A 21,635-nucleotide genomic window follows, 5' to 3' on the forward strand; every position below is an offset into this window, starting at 1 on the left:
ATGCGCTTGAATCCAAGCACAATGGTGGGCTTAAGCCTAGTGAAAAGTCCCTCATAGTCGGCGATGTTGTTGGAGACCTTGTCGGTGCACGTGAAACATAGTTGTACTGCGTAGTAAAGCTTGTCACATGTGGCCATAGTGAGAACCACACCAGTCCCTGTGACTCAGCACGATGGCCATGTCAAAGTGCACGCTCCAGCCTCTGAAGGTGGCCTCCTTGAGCAAGAGCAGATCTTCACACTAGTGCACAAAAGTCTAGCTATGGCGTAGCAAAAAAGGCTTTGTTAGCGTGGAAGCCCTACGCCACCAATATCGCGCACTATTAAAAAAAACTTGTGGCGTTGGGTCCTACATCAGCGGTATTCTATGTCTTGAGGTTATGCCACATAGGCAACACTACCACTATATCATTCACCTAGTGGCATTGAATGTACATTGCACGTGAGGAACGTTTTGTACAGCCAACAAAAAGTTCCCAGCACATAACATTCACCATTTAGCATCGCACCTGAGGAACTAGTCTAATATAATAGTGCATTCTAGTTAATAATAAGTGCCAAGCTCACAAGTAGATATTAACGACAATCCTCACAAACACGAGCATAGTTAATAAGGAGTTGATTTTGCATGAGCAAACTAACATACTTAAAGGAGATCGATAACGATCATCATCCTCAAGTCATGGTATGGGGTATTCCTTATAGTGACTAAGACGACTTGTCCAACTCAAAGATTCTTGCTAGTGACGAGGTTGCTCCACCCAGCCGCACTAAAGATAGTGCGCCCGTGCATGTGCACTGCATTAGCACAGGTGGTGACAGAGTCCCTTGTAGTAAGGCATAGTACAACAATGCCTTCCTCATCTGGCTCAATGCCACAGTTGACACATACACTCTTAGGTAATTTCTGGAAAGAAACATGTTGATCATGTAACATTACTACACTATAAGCATATCATCACATTAATATATGTACTAAGTATATCATCATATTCTACATTCAGCATATCATCACATTAATATATACTAAGGATATAAAATTACTACAGTAATAAGTAAGATAACATGACATGGTGGTTAACCACCGTCCGTGTCAGGAGGGTCACGAATGGCATCCCAACGTAGGCAGCATGTGGCGGATGTTTTTCCCAAATCGTGTGAGTTTCTTCCTCGGTCAGCCTGGTCATACTTTGGGCAAAGACTGCTTCATCAAGTGGGTCATCATCTTCTTCCTCATACTTGAGATATATAACAACAAGCCTTGGAGTTTCTCTTCTGAAGGAGAAGCTGGTCAATTCACCCCTAAGTGAGATGCATACGGGCGATGAAACTATCGCAATCATCTCCCCCAATATGGGTGATGTTTCGTTTGTTATTGACCTCCATAGAGTAGGGGGCCCTAGGAGCGTTGAAGATGACAGTGTCTCCAGATATGAGCTCATTGAAATCCTATCTCACATTGCAAGGGACGATCTGTGTAAGAAAAACCAAAAACACACACACAATGCAACAGTGGAAATTGAAAAAAAACAAAATCACAAACTATTAGAAGGTTCATAATTTCTTACTGTTGTAGGAACAAAACACGACTGGAAGTAAATGCCAAACAGAGTGGTAGTTCCAATACTAGTTGCGCACCTTGACTTGCACACTCGACATGGTGGTGGTTGCGCCATTCTACACAAAGCATATTGAAAACTAAGTATATAATCGGATTCTAGACTAGTGAACCGACACAAATAACATGTATAATTCTACACTAGTGACATGTATACAAATTATTCTCAAAATTCTACATTAGGACTTCATTTTATTTATTCCTCTCGCATTCTAGACTACACTACCAAATCAAGTTGAACTAGAATCATTAACATTCTAGACACTGAAAACATTCCTACTCAAAATGCACTATTATACCTTGGATTATCACTAAAATTTGCACACGAAACAATCCATGGAATCAAATTTTGATTCCACATCACACAAAACAATCCATTATATATATGTACTAAAATATCTACACAAAGCAATCCTAAATCAACATATAGATGAATCCCACACATATGGAAGGAGATGCAACGGGAGGGGAAGGAGAGGATTCAACCTTGCTGGTCGGCGAAGGGGCTGGACGGGAGGCGACAGCGTGGAAACGGGCGGCGACGGCGTGGAAACGGGTGGCGGCTGGTCGAGGGGGACTTGAAATGAAAGGGCACGTACGGACTAGGTCTTTTACTAAGGCATGTGAGTTGACTAGGGTGGGCCTTTGGTGGCGTGGGCCTAAAATGCAATGCCATAGCTAATAAAAGCAGAATAAAAAAATACTAAATAAGTTTAATGAAATACCAAACATAATTAAATACTCAAAATTAGAAGTGTTAACAATAATCATGTCCAAAATGTAAAATAAAATAATTTCTATGTTCTAACTAGCATATATAATCTTTTAATACTTAAAATACCATTTTAAGTGGAAATATAATATCTCGCGTACAACAATCTAGCACGCCAACACTAATTAATTATCTACGGCATGCACAAAAATGCAACACCCCCACTATATTCCATATGGTGAGTAAGGTGGTTCGTCCGATTTGTGGCGTGGCCATAAGTATCCACGCCATCACTTACCGTTTAGACCTGGCGCACCAATTTAGCCGATGACAACGCTTTTTGAAAAAATAGTGCTAGTGTTGTAGGAAAATGGTAAGCCACCAACAAGATTTGTGGCTAGCCATTTCTTCACTAGTGTCATGAGTCTCGCCTTGGCCTGGGTCCGTCCATTCTACTGCGAAGTCTGCCAAGGCCGTGTCCTTCATGGTCCTAGTGGTGAGGAACTCCATCTCGAAGGGATGCCACTCTATGTTCCATTCAGCGACATGACCAGCCGTGTTTGGGCTCCAAAGGACCTGCCCTAGCAGGTAGGAGGAGATCACTCTGACTAGGTGACCCTCGAAGTAGTGTCAGAGCTTCCTGGGGTCCATGAGGAGCCACAGGAGGAGCTTCTTCTGCGACAAGTATCACTCACGTTCGACTCGCCGCACCGTGCTGACAAGGTAGACAGGGTGCCCGACGAGGCACGTGACCGTGGTGTCCAAGTCACGCTCACCGGGGAGCTCAGGAAGCAGTGCCGCAGGGGCCTCTAGAGGCGGGACTCCAGAGGCCTCTTCACGAGGTCCCTTGGTAGGCGTTGATAGGGCCTTGAGGGGATTGAGCGATGCCTCCACAGGGGTGGCTTCTGCATGCACTTACCCAGGAGGCTTCTTCTTGGCGCATGCGCGCTCCTCCCAGTCCACCAGAAGAGCCGCACTGGAAGTTTGGGGGGAGGCCACCTTGTAGGCACGCGCAAGGGCATGCGTTCCTTCCTTCTCATCGCAACGGATGGTGAGGGTACCGTTGTACCGGGGCATCATGATCATGTTGGAGGTGTGGGGGGTCACGGCCATGAACTTGGAGAGCGTCGGGGAGCCCAAGTGGAGTTGTAGAGCAGGGCAACGTGAGCCACATCAAAGACGATAAACTCCAGACGATAGTTCTTGCGGGTACTGAAGGTGACGGGTAGGCGCACCTGACCCAAGGGGAAGTGAAGCCGAGGGTGATGCCCAAGAAGGGCTTGATGGGCGCCAAGCGCTAATAGGGCACCTTGAGCGTCTCGATAGTCTTCATCATGAGCACATTGAGGCCCGCGCTACCGTCGATGAGCATGTTGGCGACGGCCACACCGCTGATGGTGGGAGTGCACAACAGAGGGACAACGCCCACAGTCCTAGTGGACATGGGATGGTCGCTGGCATCGAATGCGATGGGGGAATCGGTTCACTTGAGGCGGCCAGCAAACTCGAGTGTTGAGAGGGCCGTTTTCGCCTCATGCGAGAAGCACTTGAGGTGGTGGTTGGACGGAGGGGCCTGGGGCCCGTCGAGGGTGCGGGTCACCCTGCGGGGCTCTTGGGAACCCCCACTGTTGAGAACGCCCCTGGTTGGAGTCGCGCAGACGCCGCGCCCAACCGCGACAACGCTGCAGGGGACGCGACACACGATTTGGTGGTGGGCGCCGTTGCTCCCTGGCACAGATAAAACGTGGGTCAACATTGAGGCGCAGGTCGCGCGGCAACACCGAGCTAAACCACAACCCAGAGGAGGAGGAGAAGTGGTGCATCCGGTTCGCTCGACCAATGGAGGTGAAGCCGGCGAGGAGTGAGGGGGCGGCCGGCTACCACGTGCGGCGGAGACGATCTCGATGACGCGCTCAAGCGAGACCTTGAGGCCGTCCCTAGCGAGGCGACATCGCAGCAGCCCCCTGCACCATGAGCAGTGCAACATGCGAAGCGGAGGGGCTGCAACTTGCAAGCGAGGAGGTGGGGCAGAGCGGCCAAGTGCCTGCTTGTCCACCAGCGGGTGGACGAAGGAGGCCACCTCCTTCCCATCAGATTTGGTGGCGGTGCAAGGGCGCAACCCAGAGGGGCCACGGGTAGCGGACGCCACGTGGACCCTTGTAGAAGCTCAGCATGTGGCGTGCTCCTGTCGAGCGGCCACGTCGTCCACGTCGATGTTGATGTTGAGGTCAAAGGCGCGAAGACGGCAAACCCCATACCCGGCGAGCCAAATGTAAGAGTCTGGGATCTATGCTCAAGATCTAGGGTTTGAACACAGGGAGGCTTTGCTTGGCAACCTATGAACCGACTACAAGTACAGCAAGGCCATGACGAGGTCACTCACTCACTCACACTGGGCACGACGGGTATGCATGAGCTACCCAGGTTCGGGCCATCGTGAAGTGTAACACCCTACTCCTGCCTGTATTGGATTGCTCTATAATGGAGAGTTGTGATCGATCCCTGTACATGGACGTGGTTCTGCCCGCTTTGCAGTGCCTTGGTCCTCTTCCCCGAAAATATGAGCGCGAAAGGGTGGCCACATGGCAGCAATTCAAAGAGGGACATGCGCCCACACTTATCCTGACAAAAGGCGGTCTCCACGTGATAAAGTGGTCCTCCTCACGTGTTTGTGGGCTCTGTGATGACCTCCATCTCGTGGCATCGATCAGAGCCGATCTCCTTGCACAAAAGAGGAAATGCTTTGGTACTTGCTTTGGGGGAGGAAGATGCCGCTGCTCCCTTATCACCAGATTGAAAACTGGGCTTTGTCACGCCTCGCCATCCTTATCCTAATAGTGGCATGCCGCTCACATGATGGACACAGAGCCCCGCGGTTAGTGTCGTATAACCTACTTTGTGAGGCAGCCTCACGAAGCGATCTAGTGCCTACCGGCCTCGGCAGGGCATATTTGGTAGCGAGGGGCCTCGCGAGGTGGCTTCCTTCGGAGCGGCCGGGTGAGGGCCATCTTTCATGGGCCGGCCGAATGATCGCCTCCTGTTCCATAGGTAGACGGTTCGTGGTACCCTGGTTCCCACTGGGCCGAAAGGAACTATGTCATATTAGATAACTCTATAGTGAAAACTCCTCACATTCCTTTGTTGTAGGAAAAGGCAAATAAAAGTAGCTTTTACGCAAATCTCGGACACAAAGCCACAAATCCATGTTGCATATAGAATGGTTTTATCATCTACTTTCTATTGTGATCTTGCCGTACGTTCAATGTACCGACCTACATGGCTAGAACGTCTTATGTTGCAGATACTTCTACAATGAGTAAGAGTATGATATAAGGGGTTACAGTCTATACTCAACTTGTTGTGGGCGTTTATGGGACTCCACATCCTAAATATTTTATTTCCGTTGTGATATAAGGTATATTCTAGATCTACGGTACTTACTTTACATGTGATTTTATTGTATTTCATTGAAGTACTATGTGTGCCAGGATATTGATACACGGATGGCACACAAAGCACACACACACCGATCCATTTGTTTCGGGTCGCTACATCTGGTGCCCTACCAGAGTGGGGATCGATCACAAAGGGCCTCTACATCAACCTTATTGCTCCATGGTGATGTATGAGTAGTCCAGCACAAACCTACGGGTCCGTAGTTAGTCGCTAGATAGCTATATCTCTCTCTATGTTCTTCAATGCCAAGATCACCGCGATTCCCACTCTAACCTACCTTATGTAATCACTCTTGTGTAGTGCGTTTGTTCGGATCCGATAAACTGATTGTTTATGTTTGGATTATGCATGAGATTATATTGAGTTCCTTTCCATTATTATTATAGCTTTGTAATTCTCTCTGCTCTATCGGTTTGGCTTGGCCAACTACACTGATTAATCTTCAGCGGGAGAGGTGCGTTGTAGTGGGTTCCATCTTGTGGTGCTCAATCCGAGTGAGAAAAAGGGTCATGACAAGTATTGTATTACTTCCACCAAGTGTAAAACTACAAAGTTTATTCGCATAAATTGGATTTATTTTGTCTACATCATGTCATCATCCTGCAAGTATTACACTGCTTTTACTTAATACTCCATATCAGTCGATGGGTGGAGCAATAGTAGTTGTTGCCGAGAGGAGTTGGTCTATTTGCTTATGGATGTGATGCATATATATGTGATCATTGCCATGTATAAATATTGCATGACTCTCCGCTTTTCTATTAATTTCCCAATAGTAATTTGTCTACCCATCGCATGCTTTCTTCAACAGAGAAGCCTCGAGCGAAAACTATGGCCCCCGGGTCTATTCACAAATATATTTACAAAAGCTCTAAATACCTTCTTCCATTATTTTATTTATTTTTATTTTCAATTTATATTTATCAACTTATCTATCTACACTACTTATCTCTTGCAAGTAACGAGTTCAAGGGGATTGACAACCCTCTCGTCCGCGTTGGTGCAAGTGTGTGCTCTTTTGTGTGTAGGCGCTGAAGACCGGAAATTGCATGGTCCTCCTACTGATTTGATAACCTTGGTTCTCACTGAGGGAAATAATTACTACTATTGTGTTGCATGATCCCCACCTCTTCGAGGAAAACCCCAACACAGATTACAAGTATCAGGAAGGATTGCTGGCACCATTGTTGGGGAGTATTACCAAATTCCTATCAAGTATCTTCACACAAATTATCATTCACTTCTTCAACTCTCTACTTGCCCAGAAATGTTATCTTTATTTTTGTCACACAAAAACATAAAGTAAGAAACAAAGTTTAAGATAAATGTATCCTCGCCCACTTGTTAATATTTTTAAAAGACCCGTTATGTTGAACCTATTACTAGTGAGTTGGGTGCACTAGATTATCATTACAATGTCTTGCTTGAAAATCGTGAATCTAGAAATTTTAACGAACTGTTAAAGGAAATGTATAAAGTTATTCATTGTTGTTCCGTGATGAAAAACATGATTGCAATGTTGTTAGTATAAATTCTGTGAATATCAATTGTGCTAATGATCATGATTGGGGTGATAATTAATCTTGATATTTCTCGCGATCTTCATAATTCTAAGATTTATGATGAATCTATTACTGATTATATTATCTGCAATACTACAAAAAGTGTGTTTTGAAGATCATCAACTTTAGGTAATAATGGTCCCTCTAGTTTGGAGAATGATCCATTTTATGATATTTTTTTTGATAAAAGTGGGTTTGGAGAGGTCATGACTTCAGTTGATGTTAATCCCACTATCTTGGAAGACTATAGAAATATTATGCATACGGATCGTAAAGAGAATGTTTTACATTATATTTATATTATCGAGATTGTTTATGATCCTACATGTAATTATTATGAGGGAGGCAAATATGGTTATAGGAAGTTGCATCTTACTCACTTACCTCTCTTTGTGTTGAAATCACAATGCTTCACTCTTCCTATTTGCATATGCTAGATATTAATTGTCTTAATAATTTTTTTACCTACAAAATTCCTATTCATAGGAAGTATGTTAGAATTAGATTATTTTAATTTTTTGGAGAAATAATTAGATTATTTTTTCACATACTATATGATGATCTACTTGTGCTTCAATTCCTATCTTTTATGTGAGCATCATCATTATCCCATGCCTATCTTCATGGCTATAAAGAAAAAGGTTGTTTAGAAACAACCCAATACTTTATGTTATCTTCGGTTAACATGATTATTTATACTGTAATGATTGCGTTTTTATGTTTTAATTAGTTTTTCTGCCAAGTAAAGCCTTTGGGTTGATTTGAATGATAAGTAAAATTGATACGATGCAAAAATAGAAACTTTTACGTCTAGTGCAAAATTTTTGTGATTTTACTCCAATGTATTTTTGATCTGAATTTTTCGCAAAATATTGGTACACAAATTCCCCAGGCTTTACTAATTTTGAATAATTTCTGGAGTTAAAGAAGTACGGTTTTATTGCAGATCACTACAAATTGTTCTATTTTAGACAGATTATGTTTTTGCTTGCATTGTTTGGTTGTTTTGATGATGCTATGGATTATATCGGGGGGGGGGGGTATATGTCTTGGATAAGTTAGAATACAGTACCTTATGCAATAATAAAATATTAATCTATTTATAATAGTACATAAAGTTTATGGTTCACCTATCATACTAACGGATCTCACGAGTGTTCTGCTGAATTTGTGCGGTGAAGTTCTCAAGTTTTGGATGCTATTACGACGGATGAGGGAATAAGGAGAGGATAAGAGCCTAAAATCGGGTATGCCCAAGGCACCTCAAGGTAAATTCTAGGAAGACTCAAGCATCTAAGCTTGGGAATGCCCCGGTAGGCATCCCCTCTTCCGTGTCAATTCGTCGTATGTCACTTGGAGCTACATTTTTATTCATCGCCTCATATGTGTTTTCCTTGGAGCGTCGTGTATTATAGTTTGATTCTATTTATGTTTTTCACAATCATTTTTTTCTGGACACATCTACTTGAGAGAGAGACATGTTCACCATGAGTTGTTAGAATACACTTTGTGGTCCACTTATATCTTTTGAACTAAACAGTTGCCCTAGTGCTACACTTATAATTTTTAGAGCACAATTTGAGAGTTAAATAAATAGCGACAATAATTAGCATGTGTTATAAGACTAGGACAATAATAATAGTTATTCCAGGCGTGCATGGTCAAAACCTTTATGTAGCTCATAAAACAGAAATTATGGGTTCATGATATTGATGTGTAATATGGAAGGGTGGGAGTCCATGGTTCTTGGTCAGTAGAAATATCGATAGTTACAGGATGTTAACTTCTTGTTCGTCAAAATATTGGTTATGGCATAGTGATGATGTATGAGCATTCTTCTTCCTCGTTCAAATCCTAGTGTTGTTGAGGTTGAGGGCGCGTGATGGTTAACTCCTACCTAGGGGCATGCGAGTAGTAATTTGCTTCGAGAGAGATAATAAGGCCATGCAATAAGTATGTGAGTTATTTATGACTAATGTGATTCCATGGATGTACGCGCTCTCACCTCCTCATATTTGCTAGCCTCTTCGGTACCGTGCATTGCTCATTCTCAACTCGAGGATCGATGCAAACTTCACAGGTGCATCCAAACCCCGCAACATGATACACGCTGTTGCACATAAGCCACCTTATGTCTTCATCAAAACAAACACCATAACTACCAATCATAGCATTTCCATAGCCATTCCAAGATATATTGTCATGCAACTTCCACCGTTACATCATATGACATGTACACTCATTGTCATATTGCTTTGCATGATCATGTAGGTGACATAGTATTTGTGGCAAACTCATCGTTCATCATTGTTTACATGTTATGCTAGATCATTGCACATCCTCGTATGCTGCGAGAGGCCTTCATATAGAGTCATATTGTTTATAGTCTTTCATATCGAGTTGTAAGTAAATAGAAGTGTGATGTTTTTCATTATTGGAGCATTTCCTTAGTGAGGAAAGGATGATGGAGAAAGGAAAAAGTAGAAAGAAAATAAAAATAAAAAAGAATGAAATAAGTAAAAAAGAACACAAGGAAATAAAATATGAAAATAGAGAAGGGACAATGCTACTGCCTCTTTTCCACACTTGTTTTCAAAGAAGCACCGTGTTTTTCATATAGAGAGTCTCATGTTTTTCCACTCTCATATGCTATTGGGAATTTTTCATTATAGAAATTGGGTTATATATTCCGATGACGAGCTTCCTCAAATGCTCGAGGTCTTCATGAGGAAGCAAGTTGGATGCACACCCACTTAGCTTTAGTTGAACTTTCATACACTTATATCTCTAGTGCATCCATTCCATGGAAATCCCTACTCCTCGCATTAATATTGATTGATGGGCATCTCTATAGCCCGCCTATCCGCCAAGTTTATGCGAGACTTTCTTCTCCTCCTTTACCCGCTTCGAACCTACCACCATATTCTTTTCCATTTATATGCTATGTCCATGGTTCACCCTCATGTATTTAGTGAGTCATAAAATGTCATAGCACATTAAAAAGTACAATCCAATTTCTTGGCTTAACATTGTAGTGCTTGACATTTGTATTTTATGTGGTGAAGACGAAGCCATGCCATGCTAATATGATAAAATGAATGGGGAGTAAATACTCTTTAAGGGTCTTTTATTTTGAAACTTGATGATTGTGTTACTTATGTTCATGGATATTACTATGTTGATATTTATTAATTCATCGTTTCTCGATGATCAGACCTGCAAAATATTACATATTTGGCAGCATGTCACATAATTTTTTTATTTTTATCATTTACCTACTCGATCATGAGAAGGAATTACGCTTGGGGATGCTGATACGTCTTGAACATATCTATAATTTTTTATGGTTCCATTATATTATATTACCATTCCAGGATAATTCTTAAGCATTTATGTCTCCAACCTATTAACCTAGTGCCAACTGGCAGTTGCTATTTTTTGCATATTTTTGGCCTTTCAGGAATACTATACCAAACGAAGTCCAAATACCCAAAACTTTTGGATTATTTTTTCTGGACAAAAATAAGACCTGGAAGCTTCGGAAGGAGACTAGAGGCCTTATGGGGTGGTGCCAAGCCAGTAGGGCGCACCCAGGGGGTGGTTGTGCCCTAATGGCTTGGGCCACCACCCACTGCCTCTGGTACTCCTCTCTGTCCCATAAATTAACGTATATCCCCAAAACCCTACGAAGCCTCTCAAAACACTTTTTCCGCCGTCGTAAGTCTCTCTTCCACAATGTGCACATGTGGATCCCTGTTGTGTTGCACTACCGGAGGGGAGATTGATCACAAAGGGCCTCTACATCAACCTTGCTTCTCACATGGTGATGTGTGAGTAGTTCACCATAGAACTACGGGTGTGTAGTTAGTACCTAGGCGGCTATCTCTCTCTATGTTCTTCTTTGCCAATATCACCGCGATTCCCGTTGTGATCTATCTTATGTAATCACTCTTGTGTGGTGTGTTTGTTGGGATCCGATGAATTGTGGGTTTATATTCAAGTTATTCATGAGATTATATTGACTTCCTTTCTCGTATTTCATATATATGCATGATGATGATAGCTTCGTAATTCTAACCGGTCTATTGGTTTGGTTTCGCCAACTAGACTGATTTATCTTCAAGGGGAGAGGTGCGTTGTAGTTGGTTCAATCTCACGATGCTCAAGCCCAATGACAAAAAGGGACATGAAATACATTGTATTGCTGCCACTAAGGGTGAAACGATGGGTTTTATTCATATTAATTGGATTTACTTTGTCTACATCATGTCACCATCCTGCAAGCATTACTCTGTTTTTACTTAATACACTAGATGCATGCTAGATAGCGGTCGATGGGTGGAGTAATACTAGTAGATGCAGGCATGAGTAGGTCTACTTGCTTACGCACGTGATGCCTATATGCGTGATCATTGCCATGAATAAATATTGCATGACTATCTGCTTTTCTATCAATTTCTCAAAAGTAATTTGTCTACCCATCGTATGATTTCTTCGAGAAAGATGCATCTCACGAAACTATGGCCCTAGGTCTATTCATAAATACATTTACAAAAACTCTAAATACCTTGCAGACATTATTTAATTTATTTTTATTTTGAATTTTTATTTATCAAATTATCTATGTACACTACTTAGAGCTTGCAAGTAATGAGTTCAAGGGGATTGACAATCCTTTTGCCCGCATTATGTGCAAGTGTGTGCTCTATTGTGTGGTCCTTCTATTGGTTCAATAACCTTGGTTCTCACTAAGGAAAATACTTACCTTTACTATATTGCATCATCCCCTCCTCTCCAGGGAAAAACCCAACACACATCACAAACACATAGATAATCCACAAAACACACGACATAGGGTTTTACGCCTCCAGACGACTTTAACTTGTCTAAACCCTCAGTGTGCATTGGGTAGTGCCGCTCTTAGCATACGTACATCCCCGCAACCAAACCACGAAGGGGGCTTGCATGTCCCATAGATTGTTGTACCTTTAGAATATATTTATTTGTGTTCTAAAGAAAACTATATATGTTGTTGTGGTTGAAATAAATTGCGCTCTGTTAAAAAATAGAACAACCTAACATGACATCAACTATATATGTTAGTATGGTCGAAAAACCTTGCTCTCTCGTAAACAATAAGGACAACCTGACACGATATAAACTATATATGCAGCTTTGTGTTAAAAACTATATATATTGCTCAATCCAACATGACACAACCAGAAAGAACGCACATGCATGAATTTATTCAATCTTTGAGAACAAAACATAAACAACTAAAAATATATGAACATCGTGTGGGAAAAGAGATATACAACATCCCATAAAAAGATGTATGCTTCCTTTCTTGACAAAAAACCACCCACACATGACTTGATTTAGACAAGTTGAACAATGTCAAGTTAAAAAAAGTATACAGTCCCGTCTCCAAACAAAAAAATAGGGTCGTGATAACCATCATATGTATGGTAGGAGCAACAACAACCCACACACTCAATGATCACAAATTGCGCCACATCACCGCGTGCATGTATAAGTGACGAAATTGAGGATGTCAACATGAATATTTTATCTTTTTAGTTTTTAAAATGTTTTATCTCTTAAATAAAATCCGATTGAAAAATTGTATTCACCATTAAATCCATTACGACGAGATCTTCGAAACTAGATCTCATATCGATGTGTTCGAATGACTTCTTTCGTTAAAAGTTGCCCTCTCTATATTGCACAGAAATTGTCATCATGAGTACACTAAAGTTGCCATGATACATTTCAACTACGTTTTATTCTATGTTTAAAGTAAATTTTGACATGTCATAAAATTGAAATTAAGAAACTAAACTTGCCATGATGCATTACTAAAATTTGACATGATCCATGAAATAATTTTGACATGGTTCATAAGTAAAAAAGGAATAGGTCATCAATTACTTTAAAACTACATGTTCAATAGCTCAAATTTGCCATGAACCATAAACTAAAGTTACCATGGTGAATTACTTCAATTTTCCATGATACATGCATTAAAATTTGTCATGATTCACACAAAAAATATTTTGTATGTTTAAATTACTAGAATTGCCATGGTCAAAATACAAAACTTGCCATGATCTATAAACTAACTTCGCCATAATCTATAAACTAAATTTGCAATGATGAATTACTAAAAATTGCTATAATCCATGAAATAAATTTTCTGGGGTTAATTATTAATACATTCCGTGGTTAATTTGTAAAATTTGCCATGAAAAGTAGTTGAAAATACAACAATAGCTTTAAATTTGGAAGAAAAAATAAATAAAACATATCATGGCAAGTTTAGTGTAAACTCAATGGCAACTATAGTGTAAACATTAGGGCAACTTTTCACGAAAAAAGTCATCGAAACATATCAATATGGGGTCTAGTTTTGAACAACTCGTCACGACAGAGTTATTGGTGAAAACGGATTTTTAATCAGATTTTTTATTTAAGTGGTAACAAAAAAGGTTCCACTCATGTCATCTGTTTGATGTGGCAAAATGGTTGGTAATGAAGGCGTTTGTACCATGTTGCTTCATGCCACACGTGTGGGCGTTATTATTTAGGAAATATTACATCGTTTTATCACAGGAACGTCATGCTTATGCCACATCAACTATTACGGTTGATCTCCTTTCAACCCATATGTAATTCTTCAGTTTGCCGCCCATCCTGATGGAGCATCATTAGAGAGTCCCTTCCACCGCTCTTCCTAATCCTGCACAATAATGCATCATCTGTTCTTCATGCCATGGGCGCCACATTTAGTCTTTCATCAACCGCTGGAATCAATCTAAAAATGAGGTATCATTCAATACATCTTCTGCTGTTCTGATCATGTTGCTCTCAACCTTGGAAACCACAATTGTAATCTGTCGGAGATCACTTTTGTTCCTACAGGGAAACCTCTTAAGAATACGGTTCGAACACTGGGGAGATGGATGCACCTACAAGCTCACCTCTCGACTACGACCAATACATGAGTGAATTACAAGAAGGGCACCAAAATTTACCCAGGTTCGGACCACCTTGCGGTGTAAAACCATAGTCATGTTTTGTGTGTTTCTTCTTTGTGGGGTTACACCAGTTTTACAAGCTACAAGGATGACGAAGTCTTTTCTAAGGGGGAGACAGGAGCTTAATAATTCATCCTTGGTCTATGGTGGACGTATGCCTCTCTTATCCTTGCCATGGGCCTCTCTTCCCAAAACATTGGTGGGAAAAGGGCGACCACAGGGCGGAAACTGAATGGGGGACAAATGCGCAGTCTTCCCTGACAAATGTGGTCTTGATCCCGCCAAAGGTGTTGTCCGTGACTCGCTCGTTGGAGAAGTACATGCTTCGGTAGAGCCAATTGCGCGGTCCTGATGACCCACAAGTGTAGGGGATGTATCGCAGCCTTCTCGATAAGTAAGAGTGTCAAACCCAACGAGGAGCAGAATGTATTGACAAGTGATCTTGAGCAAGGAATAACTGCAAGTACTGAAAGGTAACTTTGTATGGGTTTTCTAGTATAAGCAAACAAAGAAATAAATGCAAGTAAAATAAATCGTGTCGAGGTGCAGCAAGTGGACCAATCCTTTTAAACACAAAGGATAAGCCGAGGGACTAAACTTATAAAGACTAAGGCGTTCCTGAGGACACACGGGAGAGATAGTCAAGAGCTTTCGCCATACTCTATCTAGTACTATGTTTTGTATTGATGAGTATTATGTGGGTGGATCTTAACTAGTGCACCGTCTAGGCTAAGAAAAGTAGACTCTTATGATTAATCCCTCTTGCAAGCATCCGCAAATACAAGAGAGAAATTAAGGCAAAGCCTAACCATAGCAATAAGCTTTAGGATACAATACTCCCTCATGCAAAAATATGCAAAATGGGGTTTAGGTTTTTGTCACTCCGGCATCCCACCATAAGCATTCTTTATACACGATGCATTCCCCTAGGTCCTTAAAAAGGCGAAGTGTTATGTAGTCGACGTTCACATAACCCCACTAGAAACATACCACCATAACTTAAGTATCAATCAACACATATTACTTCAACATCATATGACTACTAGCATCTAGACTTTTCCCATGTCCTGAAGAACTAACGAAACTAGTCACCAGACATGAAAGAGATCATGATCAGAGGTGATGAAAATATAATTAACAATCTGGTCATAACAATAATTCTCCAACAAAACTCAATAGCATTCACCACAAAAGAGTAATCAACACCGGTAGAGTAGAGGGGATGAATAATGCAACGTACAACTACGATTGCAATGGTGAAGTAGATGGGATGAAGGTGGAGATGGTGCTGGTGTTGGTGACGATGGTGATGATGATCTCGATGATGCCCGTGGTGAAGGTGATGACGATGAGGACGCTCTCCCCTTCTGGGAGGAGTTCTCATCGGCGGAATCTTCCCGCCGGAAAGGTCTTTTCTTCTCCGTTGGTTTTCGTCGTGGAGCGGTGGCGGAATCGCGAAAACTCTTCTGTTCTCGGAACTTTTAGGTCAAGAGGGACATATAGGCCAAAGGAGAGTACCGGAGGCTGGGCCCATCACCCAGGCGGCCTCCTGGCGCGGCCTAGGCGGCGCCAGCAAGTCGCCTGGGTGACCTGTGGCCCCCCTCCGGCTCTTCTTTAGCATGTCTTCGGGATCCGTTTGGAAACTTCTTCCCTCCAATTTTCAGTGCAGTTGAAGATGTTCTGATATTGCAACTCTTCGTGCTATTTTCTCCGCTGAATCATGCGTCTCTTGTTTCTGCATCGGAAAGTTTTAAACTACGTCAAATAAGCCAAAAAACTATAAGTACATCATCATAAAGTGAAATATATCAATGAATAGAGACAAATTATGATAGAAAATAGTGATGAATTTTGGACGTATCAGGTCCTGACTTCACTAGTAGAAAAATAGCTACCTGCGACTTTAATTGGTGGCGCTTCATTTTCCATTCACCCCACCACAATTTTTTTTAAATTGTGGTGGCGTTGGCCCATTTGGTACGTCACCACTATATCATTACTAGTGTCATGCCGCTGAAAATCCATGCCACCGCTGTCGGTGTCAAAACCGGCAGATCTTGGGTAGGGGGTCCCAAACTATGGACCTTGGATCGATGGGTTGCAGAAGAAAAGGGGAGACAATATTTACCTAGGTTCGGGCCCTCTTGAGGAACTAAAACCCTACATCCTGCTTGATTATATAGATGTGGAATGATGATTACAGAGTCGATCTACCTTGAGATCGTACAAGCTAAACCCTAGATGAGTTCATATGCCTATACACATGAGAACCTCTGGTTTATATATAGACACTAGGGTTCCTAGGGCTACATATTATCGACCTTAGCCAGGGACAGATGGGCCGACCTGGTCTTCTTGACTTGGAGTGCACGCCAGTCTTCGGAGCATTCCATCTTGATCATAAAGTTATCAGACAATTCGGTCTTCCATGATGCCGCCCGTATAATCGGCCCATAAGGAACAAGTCGATCGCCCGAGGACCCCTTAATCCAGGAGTCCCTCATTAGCCCCCAAACCAACCTACAACACCGATGTGTATGGTGTTTGGAAGCCACACACTTAGAATAATCGCCTTGCGCGGCGAGTTCCCTCTATGTTCGGTAGGCTTCAATTTGGTCGCTCTGGTGAGGTCACGTTCTCAAAAACAAGCATCGCTAAATCTAAAGGCATAAAAGCCCACACGTGAATAGTTCCTCATTTGGCAACCTTTCCGACGAAAAGTCGCGATAACCAATTACGAAAAACTAGAACCACGGATCGAGGCAACTTTCCCTTGGGCACATCCTATCAAAGAGGAGATCGTGTCCCGCATTTAAGGGAATTCTAATAAAGACGTGGGCTATGCCATGCATGTTCAACGATGCGGCCGTTTTGGGAAGTGGCGGAGCCAGCAGCGCAGTAAGCGGGAACCCTTGGTTTTACAGCCTCCCATAAAAGGGCAAAAAGATCCAAAGCCCACCACAGGCATTCCAAACTCGACTCCCATTTTTTCCAAGCTCAGGCGCCTAGATCCATTTCATCTCCCATCGTTTCCACCTGCCTCCTTTCCAAGCTTAGCAATGGCTGTCTCGGGGTCTCAAGGCAAGTGGGAGATCTCCAGCGTCTCTGACGAGGACATCCAGGAGTTGAAGTGCTTCGGCTACCTCCCGACTGACGTCGCCCACCATGCACCGGAGAAGGGCCAGATGGTGCCTACACCAAGTAATGGTGAGCGGGTGGTGTTCGTCCCCCACTTCATCCGGGGACTGGGCTTGCCGCTCCATCCCTTTGTCCAGGGCTTGATGTTCTACTACGGGTTTGGTTTCCATGATCTCCCCCCGAATTCAGTCATGCACATCTCCACTTTTGTTTCTATTTGTGAGGCCTTCCTGTGGGCTCATAGTACTTCGCCCTTTGGCTTAAAACCTTTAACGTCAAAGCCGAAGTCAGTCAACATTCAACACACCGACTTTGTTGGGGTTGTGATAAGCAAGCTTTGCCACGTGGCGTGCCCGGAGGGCACCTTGATTGACACCATGAAGGCCAGGCAGAAGGAGTGGTTCTACATCACAGAGCCACGAAAAGCAAACTTGGCAGTGCCCCCCGCATTCAGATCTGGACCCTCATGTGAGGCTAACCTCGTGGGTTAAGAAAGGCCTAGACTGGGGCTCGGCTCCAGATGTGAAGTTGCTACCGATGGTGGCGACAAACATCGAGCTGACCGACGTGGTCCAGGTCATGCTCCATCGCCGCATCCTTCCCTGCCAATACCAAGATAACCCGATGTGGTCCTATAAACCCAGCGACCCTCGAGTGTTGTAGGAGTTCTACCGCACCACCCATGAGAACATGTGGCGGATGTTGCTCAAACCTCAGCAGGAGTGGCCGGCCGAGGAGGAAGACACTGGCTTGGATGTTAAGACCCCCCTTTGGAGGTATGTCCGAGCTCATACCTACTTAAACCTCCAATTTTTATCAAGGTCTTATTATTTATCCTACCGTCCCTGCAGGATTTGATGACCAAAGCCAAAAACATAGACGACCCAGCTCCCTTGCCCGAGGAACCCCGATCAACATTGCTCACCGCAATGCTGGTAGCGGGGTCGTACATGATGTCGGAGAATAAGAAGAAGGAGACCCGCGAGGGTCTCCGTTCGAGAGGTCCTCCGGATACCAAGTCAGGGGGCACCCATGCCTCCTCCACCAATGAGGGGTAGGATGCAAAAGATGAGGTGGAGAAATACTCTTTCCAGACGAGGAAGAGGGAGGCGCCACAGGGGGGCGAGGAGGGGCTACCTCTTCGGGCCCTGGAGAGACCTTGTAGGAGCAATGTCGCACTGCTCGGCACTAGTCTAGATTCCAATGATGAGCTCGGAGCCTTTGAGGCGGTTCCCTAACGAACCTCTAGGGTCAAGTCCCCGACCCAAAGGTATGGAATCCAATCCTTTATTTAGCAGAATTACACCGGGTCTTTGTTAGTAATGAGAAACGAGTTGTGCTTATCGCAGCCCTAACCGAGACCTTCCAATGGTCCTGGTCTTAGAGGGGGTTTGCCGCCTGTTGAGCTGGCGCAGAGCGGGAAAGCATCCCGCACTACCCTTCCCCAGGCCTCGGATGAGGCGGCTTAGGTGATATCCCACCAGGCCCGGCCGACGAGACACGTGGTGGTGATGGCCGAGGTGGGTACATTGGATGCCAAGGACTGGGAGGTCCCGGCCGAAGTTGATACACCGGCCACCAAAGACCGACAGGTCCTGGCTGAGGTCCACGCCTTAGTCACTGGGACACGGGAGGTTGGTTCCCTCCCCGCAAGCGGAGAGGGGAACCGAATTCCCTCGAAGTTTCCCCCGAAGAAAGCTCCAGGGAGCTCTGGTTTTCCGGAGTCTATGGTGCCAGCTCTGGCGCCGCCCGTAACAGAGCAGGCTGCAGCTGGGTGGCCGACAAAGATGGAGGATGCCTTGGCGGACTCATCCATTGCCGATGAACATCGCACCCTTATGGGCGCGGTTCTGCAGAGTATTCAGTCCGTTAACACCGGATTGAACGAAGCCTTCAATGGCTTGTTGTCGGGCTTCAAGGTAAGCCACGTAATGTTTTAAGTTTATTTATAAGGTTATATATGCCTTTATGGGCATAACAACCCCCGAGCCATGGGTATATTTGACAAGCTTATCCATGGACCAAAATAACTCCTAGGCATAAAGAGAAATAATCCAGAGACTCTTGAATTATAATGGCTCATTGGACTAATTCGACCGAGTGTCTCCCATACCGATTACTCAGAGTCCTTTTAATCGATAATTTTGTCTTGCAGGCCTCATCCTCCGCTGCTGATGGCAATGCTCTTGAGATTGCCAAGCTGAACCAGAAACTCAAGTTTTCCGACGAAGAGCTCAACCGTGTAAATGATCGGCTCGATAAAAGGCAGGGTAAGTTTCAATGTGTGTTGTAAAAATTCTTATTGTCTCTAATAGAGAAGGACCATCCTGGCTTTAGTGTCTGACCTTGTGATTTCAATTTGGTGAGGATCCCAAGACCAAGAAGTCGAAAAGCTCAAGGCAGAATTAGAGAAGACCAAGGAGGAGGCCGCTGCTCACAAGGTGGCGGTTGAATAGGTAGCTGTCGAGCGGGACACCCTCAAGGTTGAGAAAAGCAAGCATGAGGCCCAGGTGGAAGAAATTCAACACGAGCTGGAAGAGGCCAACTCTAATTGGAAATCCTTGGAGTAGAAATCCCAGGAACAGATGACCGAGCTCTCCAAGCTATCCTCCGAGCTCAAATCAGATTGGGTGGGCCGGAGGTTCTTTGAAGAAGAGGTGCGCCAGGCCAAGCTGATGGCAAATGGTAAGTCATACTTATTGCAATGTGCCTTTGGTGGAAACATGTTTGCCTTTTTTACTTGGATATGGCGTTCCTCAGGCGCCTTCACGGACCTCCCGCGGAGTGTGGCAGAAGCGGTCAAGAACTACGCGACCCATGACGGGGATGTCGAGCGGAGGCTTTTTTGGGCTCAGTTTTAGACTCCTAAGCCTAACCCCAGTCTAAGCTATCAGATGAAACATCTCATGAGGAGCATAGGCTAGCGGAGCGAGCCATGAAGGACCTCTATGTCCAGCTGTGGCCTTCCGAGCCTCTGTCGAGCGGTTACTTCGGCTTGGTGCAGAAGTTGGTCGATGTCGTGCCCCAGATCGAGGTCCTAAAGCGCTCCGTGTGCATAGAACGGTCTCGGATGTCCTTTACGAGGACCATGATGCACTCGCCGAGGGTAAAGCTCCTTACGATGGCAATTGCCCCTCCGCCTGCCAGGAAGGAGCATAGACGTCCCGAGCTTTATTTTCCCTTTTCAATGGAGGGTGCTCTGGTTATAGGGAATCAATACTCAAAAGATGTACTCTTTGAGTGAATGTATTGTCATGTGCGTCCGAACAATTTATTTTCATAATTCTAGTCTTGAGTGATATGCACTTTGTATTATTTTGACTCCTAACTTTGGCTGTTTAATTTGAAAGTTATCAGTCGTTGGCTTCAGCCCCCATGTAGAGACTACCTTGGGTGTTTCAACGTCCGCACTATTACCCTTAGCCGATCTGTCGGTGCCCGAAGGTGGTAATGTGTGAAGGAAACAAGGCAATAAACTATGCGGCTTTGTCGCTTTCACTTAGCCTTGCAAATTTTAATTTGGGGGTTGATCGTATGCTCTCGACATTTTGTGGTAATCTGGATAAACCGAATTTCGAGATAGCTACCACACAGTCCCCGAACCTGGGAACACCCCGTATAACACGAAATAAACTCAAGAGGTTTTTGTATTTGAGCTCGGGTTGCACACCAGTTCTCGCCTATTATGACGGTCAGTTTTTGGCTTTCTCCACTCAGCTATTTTTAGCCAGACCAGCTGGTAATACAATCATAGTGGTTCACCCTTTACCGCTTTAGCCGAACTAGCGGAACATAAGGGGGTAAGTACAGGAGCAGGGCAACCCAACTTTATACCCAAGGTATAATTCAGAACCAATGCATATAAAGCAAAATCCGAAAAATCGGACACTTAAAAACTAGTGACGGGGAAGTGCTCGGGGCGGTATTATCATCAAGACCTCGGTCTGTTGGCCGATTGCACTTAGTATGTATAAAATAAATTTGACATGTCACCGCCGATGAGTATAAAACATGTGCATACAAAGATACTATAAAGAGTCTATAGATAATATGTGCGAGGAAATTTTATAACTCGTGGCACAAAGGCAGCTATTACAGGTAACTATTGTTTCT

The 21,635-nt window shown here is 43.8% G+C and overlaps 1 protein-coding gene across 1 annotated transcript; it reads right to left on the reverse strand.

Annotated features, from left to right (window-relative positions):
* Nucleotides 1-726: 726 nt before the first annotated feature.
* On the reverse strand, nt 727-1,342 carry LOC123441506. Its single transcript, XM_045117914.1, has 2 exons — nt 1,065-1,342; nt 727-907 (listed from the first exon to the last, which is right to left on the reverse strand). Exons 1-2 carry the CDS (start codon nt 1,340-1,342, stop codon nt 727-729), a joined length of 459 nt encoding a protein of 152 aa, XP_044973849.1.
* Nucleotides 1,343-21,635: the final 20,293 nt, after the last annotated feature.

The sequence above is a fragment of the Hordeum vulgare genome, chromosome 3H (assembly GCF_904849725.1).
Source record: "Hordeum vulgare subsp. vulgare chromosome 3H, MorexV3_pseudomolecules_assembly, whole genome shotgun sequence".
Taxonomy (NCBI): domain Eukaryota; kingdom Viridiplantae; phylum Streptophyta; class Magnoliopsida; order Poales; family Poaceae; genus Hordeum; species Hordeum vulgare.

Excerpts from the sequence above, each read along its gene's own strand:
- LOC123441506 (XM_045117914.1), bottom strand. The coding sequence starts at position 1,342 with ATGATTGCGATAGTTTCATCGCCCGTATGCATCTCACTTAGGGGTGAA. Across the intron at positions 908-1,064 it reads GTGGTTAACCACCATGTCAT|GAAATTACCTAAGAGTGTAT; the intron begins GTTATCTTACTT and ends TGTTTCTTTCCA.